Source organism: Onychomys torridus, chromosome 1, assembly GCF_903995425.1.
Source record: "Onychomys torridus chromosome 1, mOncTor1.1, whole genome shotgun sequence".
NCBI classification, from domain to species: domain Eukaryota; kingdom Metazoa; phylum Chordata; class Mammalia; order Rodentia; family Cricetidae; genus Onychomys; species Onychomys torridus.
The window spans coordinates 26,698,367-26,717,525 of record NC_050443.1 but is presented as its reverse complement, the minus strand read 5'-3'; the positions used below and the strand labels follow the sequence as shown (position 1 = coordinate 26,717,525).

The 19,159-nt window shown below is 43.5% G+C and overlaps 1 protein-coding gene across 2 annotated transcripts in view; it reads left to right on the top strand.

The window, feature by feature from the left end:
- Positions 1-18,490, top strand: part of Cep89 (centrosomal protein 89) — a 59,356-nt gene extending 40,866 nt beyond the window's left edge. For both annotated transcript variants that reach the window (XM_036209467.1, XM_036209458.1), the window contains exons 17-19: positions 2,076-2,165; positions 4,524-4,693; positions 18,120-18,490. In XM_036209467.1, coding sequence (XP_036065360.1) covers positions 2,076-2,165; positions 4,524-4,693; positions 18,120-18,360 — 501 coding nt within the window. In that variant the 3' untranslated portion in view covers positions 18,361-18,490. The remainder of the gene's footprint in view (positions 1-2,075; positions 2,166-4,523; positions 4,694-18,119) is intronic.
- Positions 18,491-19,159: the final 669 nt, after the last annotated feature.

Genomic DNA, 19,159 nt, shown 5'->3' with positions numbered 1-19,159 from the left:
TTGATATTATCTGTACTTAATGTTACCAGACGTTTGTCACAATGTGACTGTAGCTGGCAGCGCTCCAGTAAGACTCATTGTACGCTACTGGCAATTTAAAAACCGTAATGGATTGTTATTGTGCAGGAGTGAGCGAGTGAGTGTCCATGTGTGTCTCTGCATATGAGTTGACAGAAGACAACCTTCTCTCTTCCACTGGGTACCCACTGAGCCATCTCTCAGGCCCCATTACTGGCACTTTCTAAGTCCTTCCTGACTTTGACCCAGCATGGTAGGAACCTTGAAGCCATTCAGGTCTTCTGACTGGGACTTCTCTTGAAAAGTTGCCGTCCTGACCACAGTGCTGATGTTTTCTGTCACAGCACCTAGTACCCCTTCCCTCTACGTGCCCATTCATTGGATTGTTCAAAGGGCAAGCAAAAGCTTGTTGGAAGGGGCCAAGCAAAACTGCTCACCTAGAATACCTTCCTGAGTACCTGCCTGCTACACAGTGTCACAGTAAATGTGAAGCCATCTTGTCCCAGGGCAGGACACGTGGGGACCCCTCAGCTCCCACCTGGGTGAGACAGTCTTTTGTGGTGCAGTGGAGATATTTTCCAACTTCAAGTGGCCTCTTCAGGCCCACACCTCAGCCTTGTGGACCAAGCATGGAAATACAGTTGGAAGGCACACACTCTGTATATAAATATTTAGAAGTTGTAAATTTCACCAACTTGATCTTTTAATAGCCTAAAAAGCCAGACCACTGAGTCAGAACTGGACATGGCCAGAGGTGCTGCCATGCTCCTGACTCCACTCACCAAGGCCCTGTGGCCACATGAAGAGGGAGGGGCGTATGGAAGCTGGTAGAGCACTTAGGGTCCTATATCGAGCAGACCAGGGTGACATGGGCTGCCCTGCTGTCACATCTCTCCTATTCTCCGGGGTCTCGTGACCCTCCCACCCCTGCAGTCTTTAGGAAAGGCCTCCCACTCTGTTCTGGACAGTGTCCTGATGGCCAGGCGTCACATAGGACTTCACAGGGCCCCATTTGGTGTCAGATCTTTCCTTTCTAGAAAGCCAACCGCTGCCACTAGGCTGCCTTAGGAGGAAGACGCCCCACACATTTCTCTTAGCAGCTGGGACCCTTAACAGTGTGTGGGAGCTTGTGTCTGTGCAAACTGCTTGTCTTTAGATGACATCCCTCTTGGATACACTGTCTGCCATGTTGGTGTGAGAAGAACATGGGGGTTTATATTATTCCCTTATATTTTGTTGTGATCAAATTAGGCAGGCAACAAGCTTGCTTTTATCACAGCAATTATTCCTTGAATGCTACTGAAGGAACCATGACTGAAAGCTATTTTTGGAAGGAAGAGTCTATTCTGGCTATGGTTCCAGAGGAAAAGTCCATCCATAATGGCAGGCATGACCACAGGCAGCCAGAGCAGGAAGCTGGGAGATCACATCTCTCTCTCTCACACACACACACACAGGAAGTGAGGCGAGGCTATGAACTCTAATAGCTCACACCCAGTGACATACTTGCTCCAGCACGTCTCCACCTCCTGAAGGTTCCATCTGTCCCCAAACAGTGCCACCAACTGGGGACCAAGTTCAAATACCTGAGACTATGGGGGACATTTCTCATCCAAAGCACCACAGAAATGCTGTGTCCGCTAGATAGAGACGTGTTCTAAAGCTCTTAAAGGCCTGCTCTGAGATCCTCCTGTCCTACCTAGGAGAGATGCCCAGTGTGGACCCAATCCTTGTTGGTCCTTAGCCCTTGTCCAAGCCCTGCCCACAGCTCTCACTCAGGGAGTGTGGGAGCCAAAGTGGAGTAGGCGGAATTAGATGGAGTGGAGCCTGTTTGTGAATGGGGATGTTCTCTGCAAACTGTGTGTGTGTGTGTGTGTGTGTGTGTGTGTGTGTGTGTATGTGTGTGTGTGTGTATGTGTGTGTATGTGTGACTATGGATTGAACCTGGGCCTCACAAATGCTAGACAAGCAGTATGCCAGGGGGCTGAAACCCAGAGCAATTCCTAGGACTTTCCATGTAAGCTACAGTAATGCTTCTATTTCCACCCTCTCCTCAGGCTCAGTGTTTAGAGAGCGAAAAGCATGGAGTCCTCAACAAAATCCTGAAAGGCAACATTCGCCTGGGAAAGCTGGAGGAGAGGGTGAAGGTAAGTGGCCATCAGTGCCATGGGACAGGACACCTCAAAGGGGAGTCTGTGCGGGTTTGTCTGTCTCTCATAGGAAGGAAAGCTAAGCTGGGGTTTGCTGCACACTGAAACACCAAGCAATTATTTGTTAAAAAAAATAAAAAAAAATACAAGGAAATCTGCTGGCTCCATGGTTAAGTAACATCACTACAAAAAACAAAAAACAAAAAAACCAAGTGTTTTTGTTTTTTTAAACATGGAAATATAAAAGCTGTACACAATTCTTTTTTTTGTTTTTTGAGACAGGGTTTCTCTGTATAACATCCTAGATGTCCTGGAATTCGCTTTGTAGACCAGGCTGGCCTTGAACTCACAGAGATCCCACAAAAGGCATGTGCTACCACCACCCAGCCCTACTTCCTTTTTAAGAAGAGACATATCAGCTTGGTGGTGGTAGTACACACCTTTAATCCCAGCACTGAGGAGGTAGAGACAGGAGAATCTCTGTGAGTTCGAGGCCAGCCTGGTCTACAAAGCCAGTTCTAAGACAGTGAGGACTTTTACACAAAGAAACACTGTCTGAGAGAGAGAGAGGGAGAGGGAGAGGGAGAGGAGAGAGAGAGAGAGAGGAGAGAGAGAGAGAGAGAGAGAGAGAGAGAGAGAGAGAGAGAGAGAGAGGCTGACTTCTTTTTATTTTATGTGTCTGGTGTTTACCAGAATGTATGCATGTACACCATGAACATTCCTGGTGCCTGCAGAGGTCAGAAAGTAGCAGATCCCCTGAACTCTGGAGTTATAGATGCTTGTGAGCCAAACCCAGGTCTCCTCAGGAAAAATAACCCCTGCTCTTAAGTACTAAGCCAACTCTCCAGCCTCCTAGATGTATTTTTTCATTATTTTTATTTTGCTTTGTTTTGTTTTTCCTGAGACAGGGTTTCTCTGTGTAGCCCTGGCTGTCCTGGAACTCACTCTATAGACAGGCTAGCCTTGAACTCAGAGATCTGCCCGGCTCTACCTCCTGAGTTCTAAGATTAAAGATATGCACCATCACCTCCTAGCATTTTTTAAAATATATTTATTAATTTTTATTTTATGTGTATGGATATCTTGTCTTCATATGTTTGGCTATCATGTGGGGTCCTCTGAAACTGGGGTGGTTTTTAACCACGTGTGGGTGCTGGGGAATGAACTTGGGTCCTCTGCAAGGGCAGCCAGTGGTTGTAACTGCCGAGCCACCTCTCCAGCCCCAAGATTTATTTTTCAGCTTTACTGTATTAGTGTCTGTATGTGGTGCATGCAGCATGCATGGGTGACCTAAGACACTTGATGGAGTTGGTTCTCCTTCCTGCTTCATGCAGGTTTCCTGGGATCACATTCCAGGCCTTGGCAGGTGGCAAGCAGGAAGTACTTCCAAAACTGACATCAGAGGTTTAGATACATAACTCCCATAGAATTGATATCCTAACATAATCCTAATGGTCGGTGTTCATATTCACACTTAAGAGTTGGCTGAGGGGACTGGAGAGATGGCTCGGGGATTAGAGCCTTAAATATTACATGAAAGGCCTAGGGATGCTTGAGGATCTGAGTCACAGGGAATGGAGGTGACGAGCCAATTGCTTCTCTTTTTCTTTGTTGTTATTACTAGAGAGTGAACCCAGAACCATTTGTATGCTAGGCAAGCACTGAGCTATATCCCAGCCCTTGCTGAGTTCTTATATGAGACATCTTTGATAAAGTAAAACACTGTTGACATTCTTTCTCAAGCTGCCAGTCAGTGAAAGGATCATTCGAAAAAATGCAGACATAGGCATGTGGCTCACTGCATAGAGCTTGCCTAGCATGCATGAGGCCCTAAGTTTGATCCTCAGCAGTGCATAAAGTTGGATTTGATGTTACACACCTATAATCCCAACTTGGGAGGTGGAGGCAGAAGGATCCTAAGTTCAAAGGTCACCTTCAGTTATAAATGGACTTTGAAGCTAGCTTGGGCTACACAAGGCCCTGCCTCAAAAATAAAACAAACAAGTAAATATTGCAGTAGATTAATTTTGTAAAAACATCCAATTGGGTCTATGATGCAGATATTTTATGTTTAATTTTCATGTTTAGCATATTAATCCCATAAAAATCAGATATAATATAGATTAGAAATTTGGTTTTTCTTTTCAGATTTTATTTTGTTTTTAATCATTTATATGTCTGTCTGTGTGTGTGCATGTGAGTGCAGGTGCCCTTGGAAACCAGAAGAGGGAGTTAGATCCCCTGAAGCTGGAGTTACAGGTGGTTGTGAGCTGCCCACATGGGTGCTGGGTGTTGTCTGAGGCCCACACAGCCAATCAGCTCTGAGGCACTCGCTCACTGCATGCCTTCCCTCAGGGGTACAAGAAACAGGCAGCCTTGAAGCTGGGTGACATCCATCATCGCCTGGTGGAACAGCAGGAGGACTTCGCTGGCAAAGCAGCTCAGTACCAGAAGGAGATGAGGTACCTGCAGCGGATGCTGCAGGAGAAGCAAGAGGTCCTGGATGAGGCCCTGCAGCAGAAAAGGTAGGTGCATGAGCCTGCACACGTGAGCAAGCAGCAGCCCGAAGAGCACCTTAGGTGCCCGCCTCTCACTCCACACCTGTTCCTTTGAGGCAGTCTCTCTATCATGCTGGGGCATGCATTTCCTCAGCTAGATAGGAAGCCGGCCAGCCCCACAACCCTGTCTTTTCCCACCCTTGGGACTAGAGTTACGTGTGTGTTTTTGGTGCCTGCCTTCTTACTTGGGGCCGGGATCCAAACTCCAGTCCTCAAGGTTGCATAGCAAGTGCTTGTAATCACTGTGCCAGCTCTCTCCCTCCAGACCCTGTTCACATTTTTGTTCTCTCTCTGTATGCTTCTTTTTAGACTCTCTGTAGTCCATGCTGGCCTTCATTTCAAAGTCTTTTTGCCTCAGCTCCCTAAGTCCTTGGATTGCAAGCATACATTAACAATACTTAGCTATCATTTTTTAAAAAATAGATGGTGCATTGTCTTAGGGTTTATTCTATTGCTGTGAAGAGACACCACGACCCACCCCATGACAACACTTATAAAGAAAGCATTTGGGGGCTTGCTTACAGTTTCAGAAAGTCCATTCTTATCATGATGGGGTTGTGGGAGCGTGGTAACGTCCAGACGGGCATGGTGCTGGAGAAGTATCTGGGAGCTACGTTTGTAGGCAGCAGGCAGAAAGAGTGACAGAGAGACAGACAGAGATGGGGTAGGAGTCTTGAAACCTTAAAGCCCACCCCCAGTGACACACCTCCTAATCCTTCCAAACAGTTGTTGAACTGAGGACCAGGCCTGCAGATCTATGACTCGTGGGGTCTTCTTACCCAAACCACCACATTCATCTTTGTCTTTCCCTTGTCATCCAGGTGTGGGGCCTGCGCCTGTAATCTTGGGAACTGGAGGCAGGAGGATTGGGAGTTCAAGGTCATCCTTGGCTACATAGTGACGCCAGCCTAGGCTTTGGGACCAGAGAGGAACACATGTGGTGCCTAGACATACATGCAGTCAAAACACTTATACACATAAAAGTAAAAAATAATATTTTTTAAAAATCTGTATACAAATAAGTTTTTTTTATCACTTTGTATTCTGCAGTTTTGCTGTGTGTTCAAAAGTTTCTTCTCATTCCTCCACTGGGTATAAATATTACTGTGTTATAAAAAGTATAGATTCTGGGACTTTGTGTCTTTCATTAGATCTAGAAAAATTTCAGTCATCATCTCTCTGGGTTATTGGTTTGTTTTGAGACAGGGTTTTCTGGGTAGCCTTGGCTGTCCTGGAACTTGCTCTGTAGCCCAGGCTGGCCTCACACTCACAGAGATTCTCCTGCCTCTGCCTCCCAAGTGCTGGTATTAAAGGCTTGCCCTGAACTTCTAGATGATCCTCGTGTGCTGTGAAACAATCCTTTTCTACATTATGAATATATATTGCTCTCATTGGTTTAAAAAAAAAGCTGACAGGCTGTTAGCTAAGCAGGAAGTTAGGCAGGAAAGCCAAACTAAGAATGATGGGAAGAAGAAGGGCCGATCAGGGAGACACTAGTCAGCGCTAAAAAAAACAGGACATCTAGAAATGGGGTAACAAGCCTGAGCTATTGGCTGAGCATTTATAAGTAATATTAAGCCTCTGAGTGATTATTTAGGACCAGGCAGTCAGGACAGGAAACATCTGATTACACTTACGCCTCAGCTTTCTGAATGCTGAGATTATAGGCGTGCATCACCACACTGGCTAAGAAACACAATTACAGACAAACACAGACACACAAACACACACGCACACACAGAAATGTGTGTGACTGTCTGATTGTTTCTCAGTATCCTTGTGGAACTCAGATTAGGTAGAGGTCAGGGCCTCTTGCTGAGTCCTGTACTTGGTAACTTTAAAATTTTCCAGCAGTTAGCTTTTCAGATCTGTATTTTCAGTGGATTGTTTGTCTGTCTGTCTGTCTTGTGCTCAGTGTTTCTATTTAATGCTCTCTTCATCTCTGATCAGCAGGAAACATACCTTGCAGATTAGGTTCTGTTTGCAGTTAAGACAGTTAAGAATAAGTTGCTCTTTTCTTGTGTTTGTGTGACCCATCAGCACCAGATGTGCTTGAGCACAGTGGGCGGGAGGTGCATGGGCAGGAGATATGTCAGGAAGTGTGCTTCCCCCTGATTGGACCTGGTGGGAGATGTAATTAATGAATTACTAGTTTTGCCTTTTTTTTTTGTTTTTTTTTTTTTGTTTTTTTGTTTTTTTGTTTTTGTTTTTGTTTTTGTTTTTTTCGAGACAGGATTTCTCTGTGCAGCTTTGCACCTTTCCTGGATCTCACTCTGTAGACCAGGCTGGCCACGAACTCACAAAGATCTACCTGCCTCTGCCTCCCGAGTGCTGGGATTAAAGGTGTGTGCCACCACCGCCCGGCAGTTTTGCCTTTTTAAGCCCCTACGAAACATGACAAGTGGCCATTTCCTGGGAATCTGGAGTCCATCCACCTGCCTACTGTTTAATTAAAATGTCAAATTTGGCTTTAAATTGTGGTAGTGGTCTTATTCTCAACCAGTGGGATTAATGTTTTCTGGAGGACCCCAACAAGATCCAAATTTTAAAGCTGGACTTTTACTCTGGAACTCCGGGGCTGAGGGGCTACCTCTGGAGACACGTGCTCTAACTATCAGGTGAGCTGCTGTGCTGGGAAAGCAGCAAGCATTGACGGAGCCTCCTGGGGAATCCTAGTCTGGTCTATTCTATAGGATCTCAATCTGAGATGTGGAGGGGTTCCGCTGGACCTCAGTATTCTCCCATCCAAGGCAAATAGTGAGACTTTGCCCACCCACTTGGTTCTGGTTGGTTGGAAACTTTTGTCCATCTGTCTGTCTGTTTTCAGTATGTGGATAGATAGTCTGTTTGCCATCTCTGCCACCCCACTAGCCACCACTGAGCCATGGCTGCTCTTGAGTTCTTTGCTGGGTAGATTTGGGTTAACAGGAGTTAAGATGTCTTTTGGCTGTGGATAACATTGAAGTTGTTTTATGCTGTTCTGCTTTATTAGAAAGCTGGCTCTGAATGTGAATGATTGCTATCCCTTCTCTTTACCCAAGCATATTTGAAAGTGTCCTGTGTCCTGTGTCCTGTGTCAGTTGAGCCACGTGGGGCTGTGAAAGGAAAGCAGAGGAGACAAAGTGTTAGATTTGGTTTCTGTAAACATTCTGTACCTCCAGTCAGCTTCAACCTCATGACCTGATGTGACAGCTAAAACTCATGCTCAGGTAATCGTGAAGGAACCATGTGACATGACTCTAGTTTGGGATATAAACAGAACGTGGTTTGCCACCATCTTTAGGCTGCCTCCTGGTTGGCAGCCATCTTTGCCAGGGATGAAGACAGTGGATGTCATGTGACTTCATTTGCAGTTGTTAAGTTTGAACTTTTGGTAAATCTGCCTTGTCATATTTCAAGTAAGTTCTTGGTATTTGCAAATTTTTAAATACATTTTTTTATTTCTCTTAATATTCAATTCATAGTTTATGTTCTGCATATGTTCAGTTTAAAAAAATGTAGATAAGATTTCTTTTTACTTTATTTCCTCTTAGTCATTGTTTTTAATTGACATAATAGTTTGTTTGTTCTGCGTGGTTTCAGAGAATGATGTCCCATAGGTATACTTTCACTTTGGAATTAATGAGTAAATTAAGCATGACAGAAACAGCTGGCTGCCTGGACAGTCACCCAAGATTCCTCTGCATTGTTCAGCCTGCAGGCCTATAATATCTGACATCTATAGTGATATTTTATTTGTATTGAAATGTGATTTTATTTGTATGTTAATAAAGTTGCCTTGAGGTCAGAGCAAGCCAGAGCAGAAGCTGGGTGGTGGTGGTGGTGATGGTAGTGGTAGTGCACACCTTTAATCCCAGCACTTGGGAGGCTGTGTGTTCAAGGACACAGCCAGCATGGCAGACACACGCCTTTAATCTCAATACCAACCATAGAAGATCTGGAGGTCTGTACAGACAGGCAGTGACGAGGAGGTCATGTGGCTGGGTTTACAACCAATGAGAAAACAGACCAGAAAGTATAAAAAAGACAGGACACACAGAAGTCTTTTGCGGAGAGGAAAGACAGCAGAAGCAGTGAAGGGTAAGGCTCTCAGCTATTGCTCTGAACTCTTGGTTTTTAACTCTGTGTTTCTTATTTAACAAGACGGTTACATCTACAGACATCCTTTTCTGTGAAGCAGGATTTTAAAGATTTATTTATTTACTATGTATACAGCATGTATGACTACAGGCCAGAAGAGGGCACCAGATCTCATTACAGATGGTTGTAAGCCACCATGTGGTTGCTAGGAATTGAACTCAGGACCTCTGGTACAGCAGTCAGTGCTCTTAACCTCTGAGCCATCTCTCTAGCCCCCAATTTTAAAGGGCTGCTCCACCTTGTCTTGGCAAAATGTTTACTTTCTTTTGTGTCCTGCTTGTGCAATTTGGACAGCATACTGTCAGCAGTCGAGGCAAGGGCCTTTTTTGCCCAGTGGCTACCTTTTGCCACAAAGAGAGCAAACTCCATATGGAGTTGCTTTGGTGCCCATGATCGTCTCTGAAGTAGATTTGTGCTGCTAGGAGCAGACATGTCTCACTGCCATTAAAAAAACAAACAAACAAACAAAAGCCTTATGTTATTAAAACATTTTAAATGCCATATTCTGTAGATCTCTGAAGTGTTTTGAAGACCATTTGTCTACCTAAAATATATCTCTTTGACTTTGAAAACATACCAAGCCTGACTCTACGTTTGATTGTAATAGAGAAAATAATTCCATTATCTATCCTATTTTGGTAAGTCCAAAATGTACCTGATTCACTTTCTATCCTAACTTATATTACTAACAGAACTATCTTATAACATCTTTCAAATTTATACACTTACTCTTTAGTGAGTTTCTTTTCTAAAATTCTTAACAAGGAAAACTATAAGTATCTAAACTTTTTAACTATAACTGTCTAATCTTCAACTCCCTCAGAGACCCAAGAAGGAAATATTACCTAACAAAAATAAAAACAGGAAGGGCACGCAAGCAGCTTCAAAAAAAAAATGTGAGTTGACAGAAACAGCCCGCTGCCTGGACAGTCACCTGAGGTTTCTCCGCAGTGTTGGGGCATCATCTTCAGCCCATAAGCTTAGCGTATCTGACAGACTCATTTGTGAATTAGGATGTACACAAGGTCAACAGTTCGACCTCACATTTGGTGAGAGAGGTCCATGTACCAGAAACACCTGAATTCCACTAGTGTCATGTCATGATTCAGGATTTAAAATTCTGGATATGGTTGGTGTTTTTTTAATTCAGCTGTCCATTCTTCTTGGCTGTGTGTGTGTGTGTGTGTGGCTTCATCTTGGCATCCCGTTCTCCACATCCCTCTATTAAATGCCAGTCTACTATTGAGAGGGGTGAGCTTAGTTACTCTTCAAGAATAACTGTTTCAGCTGCTGTTCCATTGCACATCAGAAGCCATCGGCCCACTCCCTGTTCAGCTGCCTTCGAAGAAAAGGGCACTGTACCTTTTCTGGATTGCAAAGGCCACTTCAGGGATGGTACCATATTTTCCTGGCCTCAGAAGATGCCACAACCACACTTGTCTTGGCAAGAATCGGTAGTCCTTTGTTTCGTGTCCTCTCTGTCCATTTTGTCCTGTTTGTCAGCAGTCAATTCGAGGATACTTTGTTGTCCAGTGGCTAACTTTTGCCACAATGAAAGTTAACTCCATATGGAGTTTCTTCAATGCCTATATTTTCTCTGAAGTAGATTGGTACTTCCAGGAGCCAACATGTCTCATAGTTATAACAAAAAAAGAAAAATTTTCTAAGTTATTAAAACATTTTAAATGCCATATTCTGTAGATCTCTGAAGGGTTTGAAGATGACCTGTCTATCTAAAATATATCAGCTCGACCTTGAAAACACACCTACTATGACTACAAGTTCAATTGTAATGTCTAACGACTAACTTTCATTTCTATATATCCTAAATAGTTGGTAATAATAACATTCAAGGAGCAGCAAATTGCATTACATTGATAAATGAACGGTATAAGTATAATATATCTCGCCGCCGGGCAGTGCTGGCGCACGCCTCTAATCCCAGCACTTGGGAGGCAGAGGCAGGCCAATCTCTGAGTTTGAGGCCAGCCTGGTCTACAGAGTGAGATCCAGGAAAGGGACAAAGCTACATAGAGAAACCCTGTCTCAACAAAAAAACAAAACAAAACAAAAAATATCTTGAACAAGATTAGAAGTATACTTACAGCCTTTTCTAACAATATCAATCTCAATATATATAATTTATATACAATATACAAAAATCCAATCCAATGTAAAGTATTTAAAATTAATAATTGTCTTTTTAAAAATAGATTCACCAGTTGGTGATGGCGCATGCCTGTATTCCCAGCACTCGGGAGGCAGAGGCAGGTGGATCTCTGTGAGTTCAAGGCTAGCCTGGTCTACAAAGCGAGTTCCAGGACAGCCTCCAAAGCCACAGAGAAACCCTGTCTCGGAAAAAAAAAAAAGTAGATTCAATACTCTATCTTTTTATCTATATCATATCTGTATCTTCTCTTTATTTTTCTGAGTAGATTCAATAATCTACCCTCTATTCTATCATTTCTATGTATCTTTTTTTAAAAAAACAAGAACCTTTAATCTCCTTTGCTTAGCCCTTTTCCTAACCCTTAACAACAACTTGTAACTAACCCCCCTAAACAATGAAAATTATCCCAGACCCAAAACCCATTAAAAGACCAAAAAACCACCTGCCCCACACTACCTCTTTGGGAATGTGGGTGTTGTATTCTTAAAATTGCTTCCTGCTGGATATGGGTGAAGGTATCTTTATTCTAAAAAGAAAAATTTTGGGTTAATTGTCAAATTCTAGGAAAGGTAACTATATCCTTTATTATCCATTCTATGCATAATGCCAAAGTTCAGGGTTTATCTCTCAAAATTGCTCTGAGCTTTTTGTTGTTCAAAGCTGATCTTGTTTGTCAGCTTAGTGCTATTATTATTGTCCACGTGGAATTGTTGTGGGGCCTCATCTTCTTCCTGGAGATTTCAGTTGATGTTAGGCCTGGCCGTGATTTCCTGCAGAAAACTGATAAAGACTCAAACACAAAGACATGTATAGGCAGCTAATTGATGCCTTTTTTTTTCTAGAATTAGTTAGTATTGTATATGACCATTATTATCTTAACAAAGTTAAATATGTGTGTGTATATATATATATATATATATATATATATATATCTTGTAAATTTTGGTGTAGAATTCATACTTTAAGAAAAATTTAAAGAATCCGAATAGAATCAAAGAATTGAGATTAGTAGTAATAAAATAGTCCCTTAATTAATTTGGTTTATGTCCTGTCCAATATCAGAAAAGGGCTCTTTCTTCTGGCATGATATAGGGAGTTTGCATTTTCCTTTTAACAACATGCTTGAGTTTAAAGAAGGAGAAAGCCATTCTCCAACTCCAAAGTCAGGTTTAAATTTTAATTGAACGGGGACTACAAGAAGACCAATAGTGTTAAATTTCTTTAGAGAAGAGCAGAAACAAACATTTAGGAAGACTTATGAAATTTTATAGATGATTTACCAATAGGCCATTTTACTCTTTTTCTTGGGACATTTTTTTCTAGATGATTTGTCCTTTTTCTTCAGATGTCTTATTTATCCAGTGTTCTTTAGATTCCTTAGCCTTCATTCTCCTAAAACGAACTTTCAAAGGACTAGAAATTTACAGTACATTGTTAAATGAGCTGTATAGGTACAATACCTTAAACAAGGGTAGAAATGTAAGTACAGTATGTTCTAACAAAAATAACCTTAAATTTGTATTTTTGTTTAAAAGTAGATGTCCCTGTGTGTCACAACACGGGTGTGTGGGTTCACAAGGGTCCTTGGAATAAAGACCCAGAGGCATCTTAAGAATGAATCTAGCCTTTCATGGCTGCAGGGGGTGCAGCCTCGAAGGACTGAAGCACTAACCCTTGGCCTAGGGCGGTTTTATTTCTCTCCAATACAGTTTAGCCAGTTCATTTCCAGATGCTCAAAACAACCTGAAAGGGGCTCCCAACAATACAATGCCAAGTGTAAATTCATCAATTTCTCAGGCGCCACAGTTTTCTGGGTTTCCTGAATCAAGCTTTGCATAGGCCTTTGTATCCTTGGGGAACTTGAAGACAGATTCGCACAGAAGGCAACAAGGGAAACAAAAGGTGTCTGCTAAACAAAAGATGGATTAGGGCCGGTGCTGCTCTCTGGAGCCAGGCCAGGAGCCGCTCAGCAGGAGTGCCGTCACAAGTAGATTCAATAATCTACCGTTTTATCCTGTCATTTCTGTATTCCCCCTTTTTTCTTTTCAGAACAGAATCTCTGAATCTAATCTCCTTTGTTCAGCTTTTTTCCTGACCATTACCAATAACAACTTGTAACCAACCACCCTAAACATTGACAAATACCCACAACCCACTGGACAACAACAAACCATCCACCCCACTTCTTTGGAATGTGGGTGTTGTGTTCTTAAAATTATTTCTGCTGTCTGGGGGTGCTGGCATCTTTAGGGGACCTTGATAAAGATAGGGGTACTGGTCCAGTCCTGGAGAGCTGACCGGGTCACTTGTTGTCCCGTCTGTGTAAAGTGCAGGGCTGTCTCAAGTCCTGGCTAGAGGTCCGTGAGGCTGGGCCATCTCAGCTGGCCACCTTGAAATTGTCCTGAGCAGTTTGTAGTCCAAAGCCGATCTTTGGGTGGTGTTTGTCAGCGTAGTGGCATTACCACAGTCCAGACGGAATCATCATTGTGGGGCCCCATCCTCCTTTTAGAGACTTCAAAGGTTGCTGTTAGGCGTAGTCATAGTTCACTGCAGAAAACTTAAACATTTTAAAAGTCATGTGCAGCAGACCTTGAAGAGGTTAAAGGAACATAATTTGTTACGTACACCCAGAGCACAAAAACTTAATTCCTAGTTACCTGATAGAGATTCAAACCCAAAATCAAGTACAGAAAGCTAGATGAAGTCTTTTTCTAGAATCAGTACTCTATATGAAAATTAATATTATGACAAATTTTTAAATATACGTATATATTAATCTTACAAATTTTGAGATAATATTTATACCTTAAGAAAAGTTTTTAAAGAGTCAAAATAAAACCAAAGAATTACGAGATTAGTGTCAATAGAATAGTCCCTTAATTTTGGTTTTCTTCTGTCGTATACCAAGTGGCTCTTCTGACATGACACAGAGATTTTGGGTTTTCCTTTATAAGCATGCTTGAGTTTAGAGAAGCAGAGAGCCATTCTCCTACTCCAAATCCAGCTTTAATTTTTAATTGAACTGTGACTACAAAAAGACCATTTGCATTAAATGTCTGTAGAGAACAGCAAAAACAAACATTTGGGAAGATTTATGAAATTTTATCTTGTTGGAGATGTGATATTCCAATAGGCAAATTTACTCTTTTGGGACATTTTCTTTGGATGATTCATCCTTTTTCTTCATTTGTCTCATTTGTCCAGTGGTCTTCAGATTCTTTAGCTGGATGTCTTCATTCTCCTGGAAAGATTAAAAACAAAACCCTGCCCCAACCCTAACTTTGGCAAGTTATAGCTGATCAAATGAAAAGCATATGTTAATTTTATAAGTTAGTTTAGGTTGAATGGTCACACTGTTAGATGAACTATCACCACCTCTTCTAATCAAGATGTCTCTCTTGTTCAAATCTAATCTTCATATTTGCTTTATGGTTTTTCCTGAAATTTTTGTTTTATTATCTAAAGCTGTTCTATCATCCAGAGCAGTATGTTTTTACAATAGGCATTAGGTCCTTTAATTGCAGTGTGGAGGAGTTTCCCCCCATGGTGACAGGGAATGACTGAACCATATTTGACATGGGGGCCTGCGAGAGGCCCCCCAAGGCATTTCCTGATGGCAAAGGGTTATATTGTCTGTCCCTTGTTGATCTGCATTCATTGGTGCCTTTGCTGCACCTTCTGCAGACTCCAGAAGGCAGAGGCCTTTCGTTTGGATTATTCCTAGAAAAAACATTGTTCCTAGGAACACCCTAACTACAATCCCTTTTTAGGTGACCTGGTTTACCACAATTAAAACATCTGACATTTTGATTTTTCTTAAAGCCTCTGGAAATCACCTCTCCTATCCAAACATCATCATGGTTATAAGATTCAATATTGACTGTATTTATTCTCTATGGGTGCTGATCTTGCCTTTAAAGGCCTAATTACCCTTTTGCATTGTTAATTGCCATTTTCAAAAGCCAAAGATTCAATTATTTGTCTAGCTTCTGGATTTGGTATCATTCTCTTTACAAATGAAGTCAATCTTTGTAAGAAATCAGTGAAGGTTTCTTTTGGGCCCTGTATAACTTTAGTAAATGACTCAGTTCTCTTTTTGACTTCTTCAACTCTGTCCCAAGCATTCAAAGCTACTGTGTCGCATAGATCCAGGGTGTGGTCATCATATGGATACTTTTTTGTATAACAGCATAATTGCCCTCTCCAAGAAGTTGGTCTTGGGAGATTTCAATACCTCTAGCCCTGTTTCATTGTTCACAAAAGTGAATGCATGCCACATGAGACTATCGCTTCCTTAAATCTCCTCAAATCCAACATTTCCGCAGGAATCCAGTCAGCTCTTACACAGCCTTGGGGATACCTGTCATTTGGTAGTTGTTCCTGTAGGGTGGGTTTTTTGAGAACTTTGAGCTGTTCCTCTCTAATTTTATAATGTAATGGTGAGGTTGGTTCTCCTTTAAATTCCTCTGTGTCTGAATATCTCTAGTATCTGTTTTAATAGGTGTTTCTAAGGCTTGCAACTTATTGGTCAAAATTGCATTATTTTCTGTAATAACCTTTTCTAAGGCCTGTGTCTTGGCACTCATATCAACTAACTTTTTTTATAGATAAAACAAGAATTACCAAACCAATAATATTTTAATTGACATTACATAAATCCCAGCCAAGTTAATTATCCCCTCATTTAATGGTTCCATTTTTAAACCATCCAATGTGGAGTCATACAGAGACTAACTCCCTCCATCACAATAATGTTCCCCTTTCTTTTGGGAAGGGGAGGATTTGAGACAGGGTTTCTCTGTGTAGCCCTGGCTGTCCTGAAACTTACTCTATAAACCAGGCTGGCCTCGAACTCACAGAGATCCGCCTGCCTCTGCCTCCTGAGTGCTGGAAATAAAGGTGTGGGCCACCACCGCCCGGCATGTTTCTCTCTCTTTTTTAAGTGATTCCCCCTTTAGGAATTCCCAGGTCTCACCAAATCTGCTGACAGCGACTGCAGTGTGAGGCTGGCTGCCTGCATAGCACATCAGAGCGGAGAACACAGGTGGTGCACAGCCTCGCTGGGGACAGCTGCTGCCGATCACTTGTCAGCAGTCTAAGGAAAAGTCCAGGGAAAGCCCACAACCCGTGGGAGAAAGGAGCCAAAGAGCCAGGGACCGGCACCGCTGATGGGGGTGGGAGGTGGGGAGGTGTTTCAAGTGGGGGTGGTTGGGGGTATTTCAAAAGCAGCAGCCATGACCGGCAGTGCCTGAGGGCAGAGCTGCGGGTGCTGAGGGGCCAACTTCGGCAGTGTTTGTTTGGAGCCCAGGAGCCTGTGGAATTGGGAACTTGTGGTAATTGGCTGTAGAGAGATTGCAACAGGATAATCTCGTGCTTGTTCAGAGGCTTTGGGAAGGAAAGGAAAGCCAATGGTGTCATGACTCCAGTGGGTGCAGTTCCTCTGTACAGCTCTGGCACATGCCTGTGGCTGCAAAGCCGTAGGTAGGCAGCTATTTTGTGAATCTGTGTCCCAAAACTTGGATACCAGATGAAGCGTTAATCTAATCAATCTTAATCAATAAAAAATCAAGAGTCAAATATTGGGGAAGAACCTGAAAGATCAAAGAACAGCGAGCTGCTGCCAATTGCTTCCTACCTTTTCCATTCCTCTGTCCAAAAGGGCCAAGATCCTGGCTCTGCCCTGCCTTACCACTTCCTATCACTTCTCTCTACAGTCCTCCAATCCTTCTTGGTCAGCTAGTGGCTAGCTCCGCCCTGACTCCACACAAGCTTTATGTGTCAGAACACAATCAAAATATCACACAACAGTAAGTAGGTGCATATGTAGATAGACATTAAATTAGGCGCTGCAAACATGCTGCAGAAATTGAGTAAGGCAGCCAGCTGTAGTCCTGGGCAGAGCAGAGTCCCCTCCAGTGAGGCTTCCAAGTAAAAGAACAAACAGCAATAGAAATGACATCATCAGATTGCATGTTTACAACATCCTATAGAAACCAGCTGGGGAAGTTGAGGCAGCCAGCTGGAGTTCTTGACCTTTCCCCCACAGCTTGTCTTCCCCATGGCAGGCACTTGTGTATCATGGGGTTGATATAGTCACATCCATTAGAAACGGCTCGCCTTCTAGTTATTCTCAAGGGCTCAGTGATTATAAAATTATAAAATTGGGTTCTTCCCTCCTGGTCACATCCTCAAAGGCCATCCCACCCTAGACTAGAGGCTTTGGAGGGTGCCATGAGACAAATATGGTGGGTCTGAAGTGGGAAGCAGCAACCCAGAGCCAGCTTCTCCATGAGCTTAACAGCACATGGCAACTCACCAGTGTAGTGTGCATTACCTAATCGTACACATTGGTGGGTGCAGTGTGATGTGTAATTCGAGTACACATGGTGTGAGATTAGCACATCTGTCACATCACCTGTTGTTGCAGGAAGACATCACCAGGGACCAAAGCCAGCTCCTTAAGGGCTTTGATCCAGGGTCCAATTGGCATCCTCATTTTATATTCTAACACCACAAGGGGGAGTGGACAAGCAAGATTTTACAGGAGCCTGTGGGGCGGTCAGCAGGCGGTTCAGGGCGACGGGTCATTGTTTCAGCTAATCCTCCAGGTCATTCTGTTCCAGGTAGCAAGTGAAGCTGCGCTTGGTAAGTGTGCAGAACAAGCTGAGCTTTCGCTAGATCACTCAAGAGATCAGTATCTAAGAGCTGCTCCTTTACACCTGCATTCTACTTCACTGTGGTTTCCTTGTGGTGAAACCTTCAAAATGCTCTCTCCTGACACTGGAGGTCGTACTACTTGAGGGTTGGAGCTGTTGGAATTTCTTTTCTTTTAAAAAGGTGTTGGGGGGGGAGGTCTACACACGTGCACGTGTGTGGGGACCAGAAGTTGACATCAGGGTCTTCCACAGTCACTCTCCCCTGGTTTCTGAGACAGGCCCTCATTAGACCAGAGTTCTCCAGCTGGCTAGCCCAGTGGACCAGCAAGCCCAAGTCCAACTCAGGTCCTTGACTAACTGAGCCATCCCCAGCCCCCAACTTCCTTTCCCATTGTACCGTTTTCACCCCACCTCCTCCTTTTTTCAGAGAAATGGAAGGTGAGCTTGAAATGGTTCTGCAGTCCACTGCCAAGGAAAACATCCGGATTCGAGGCCTTCTCCAGGCCACCCTGGAGAGGGGAGGCACACAGCACACCAGAGCTCGTGAGGACACTTGCCTCAGTGGCATCACTCAGGGGGACCTGCTGGTTGGCCACGATTTCAGCTATGGTGATGTGCAGCCTCCTGCTGCCACTGCCCGCCAGGGTCTGGGGGAGTCTGTGGCATAGGCCTCCTCTTCTGAGGTGGACTTCCTCCAAGCAGGTGGGTGGCTCCTCTCCCCAGGAGGGCCAGTGTGACAAGCCTGTGGAAGCCACTGACTGTCATAGCCAGAAGGAAATAAACCAGCCCAGCATCAAATGCTTTTCCATGTTTCTTTTTGCTTTTAGTTTTTTCCTTTTTTATTTTATTTTTTTTAATTTTTCACTGTTAGGTGTTAAACCCAGGGGTCTCACAGGTGAGGCTTGTTTTCTGGACAAGGTCTCACCATGCAGTCCAGGCAGGCTTTGAACACCCTCCTGAGTCCTGGGATTACAGGAGTGCCCATTGTTAGTTTTTAAGTGGCGCTAGGAACACGTCCCGAGCACGACAAGACCACAGAAGAGTTTTATTAAAAAGGATAGAAGTGACAGGCCTGCGTGAAACACATGTGGGTGAAGAGATAAGGGGGGGCTTATGCAAGATGGCACCGGCTTTATAAAGGTTGGGCCGTGCATGCGTACAGGAACTCGTGTGGGTACTCCACGCATGCGCATAGATTACATGGCTGCGTGCACTTTACGCAACCACATAAAGCCACAGAGTCCCAGTCCCGTGAGATGTCTGACCCGGACATGGCTATTCTGAACCGGAAATAGTTAGGCGGTCCTCCGGGCAAGCCCAACCCTGTGGACATGTAATTTTCTATCACCCACCACACACCTCTCCACATTGTTCTTAAAAATGGGCTGCATTTTTAGTGAGATCATAGCCTCTGCTCACACTGCCCCGAGGCTGTCTTTGTGATGCCCATTGTGTCTAGGCCTCTAG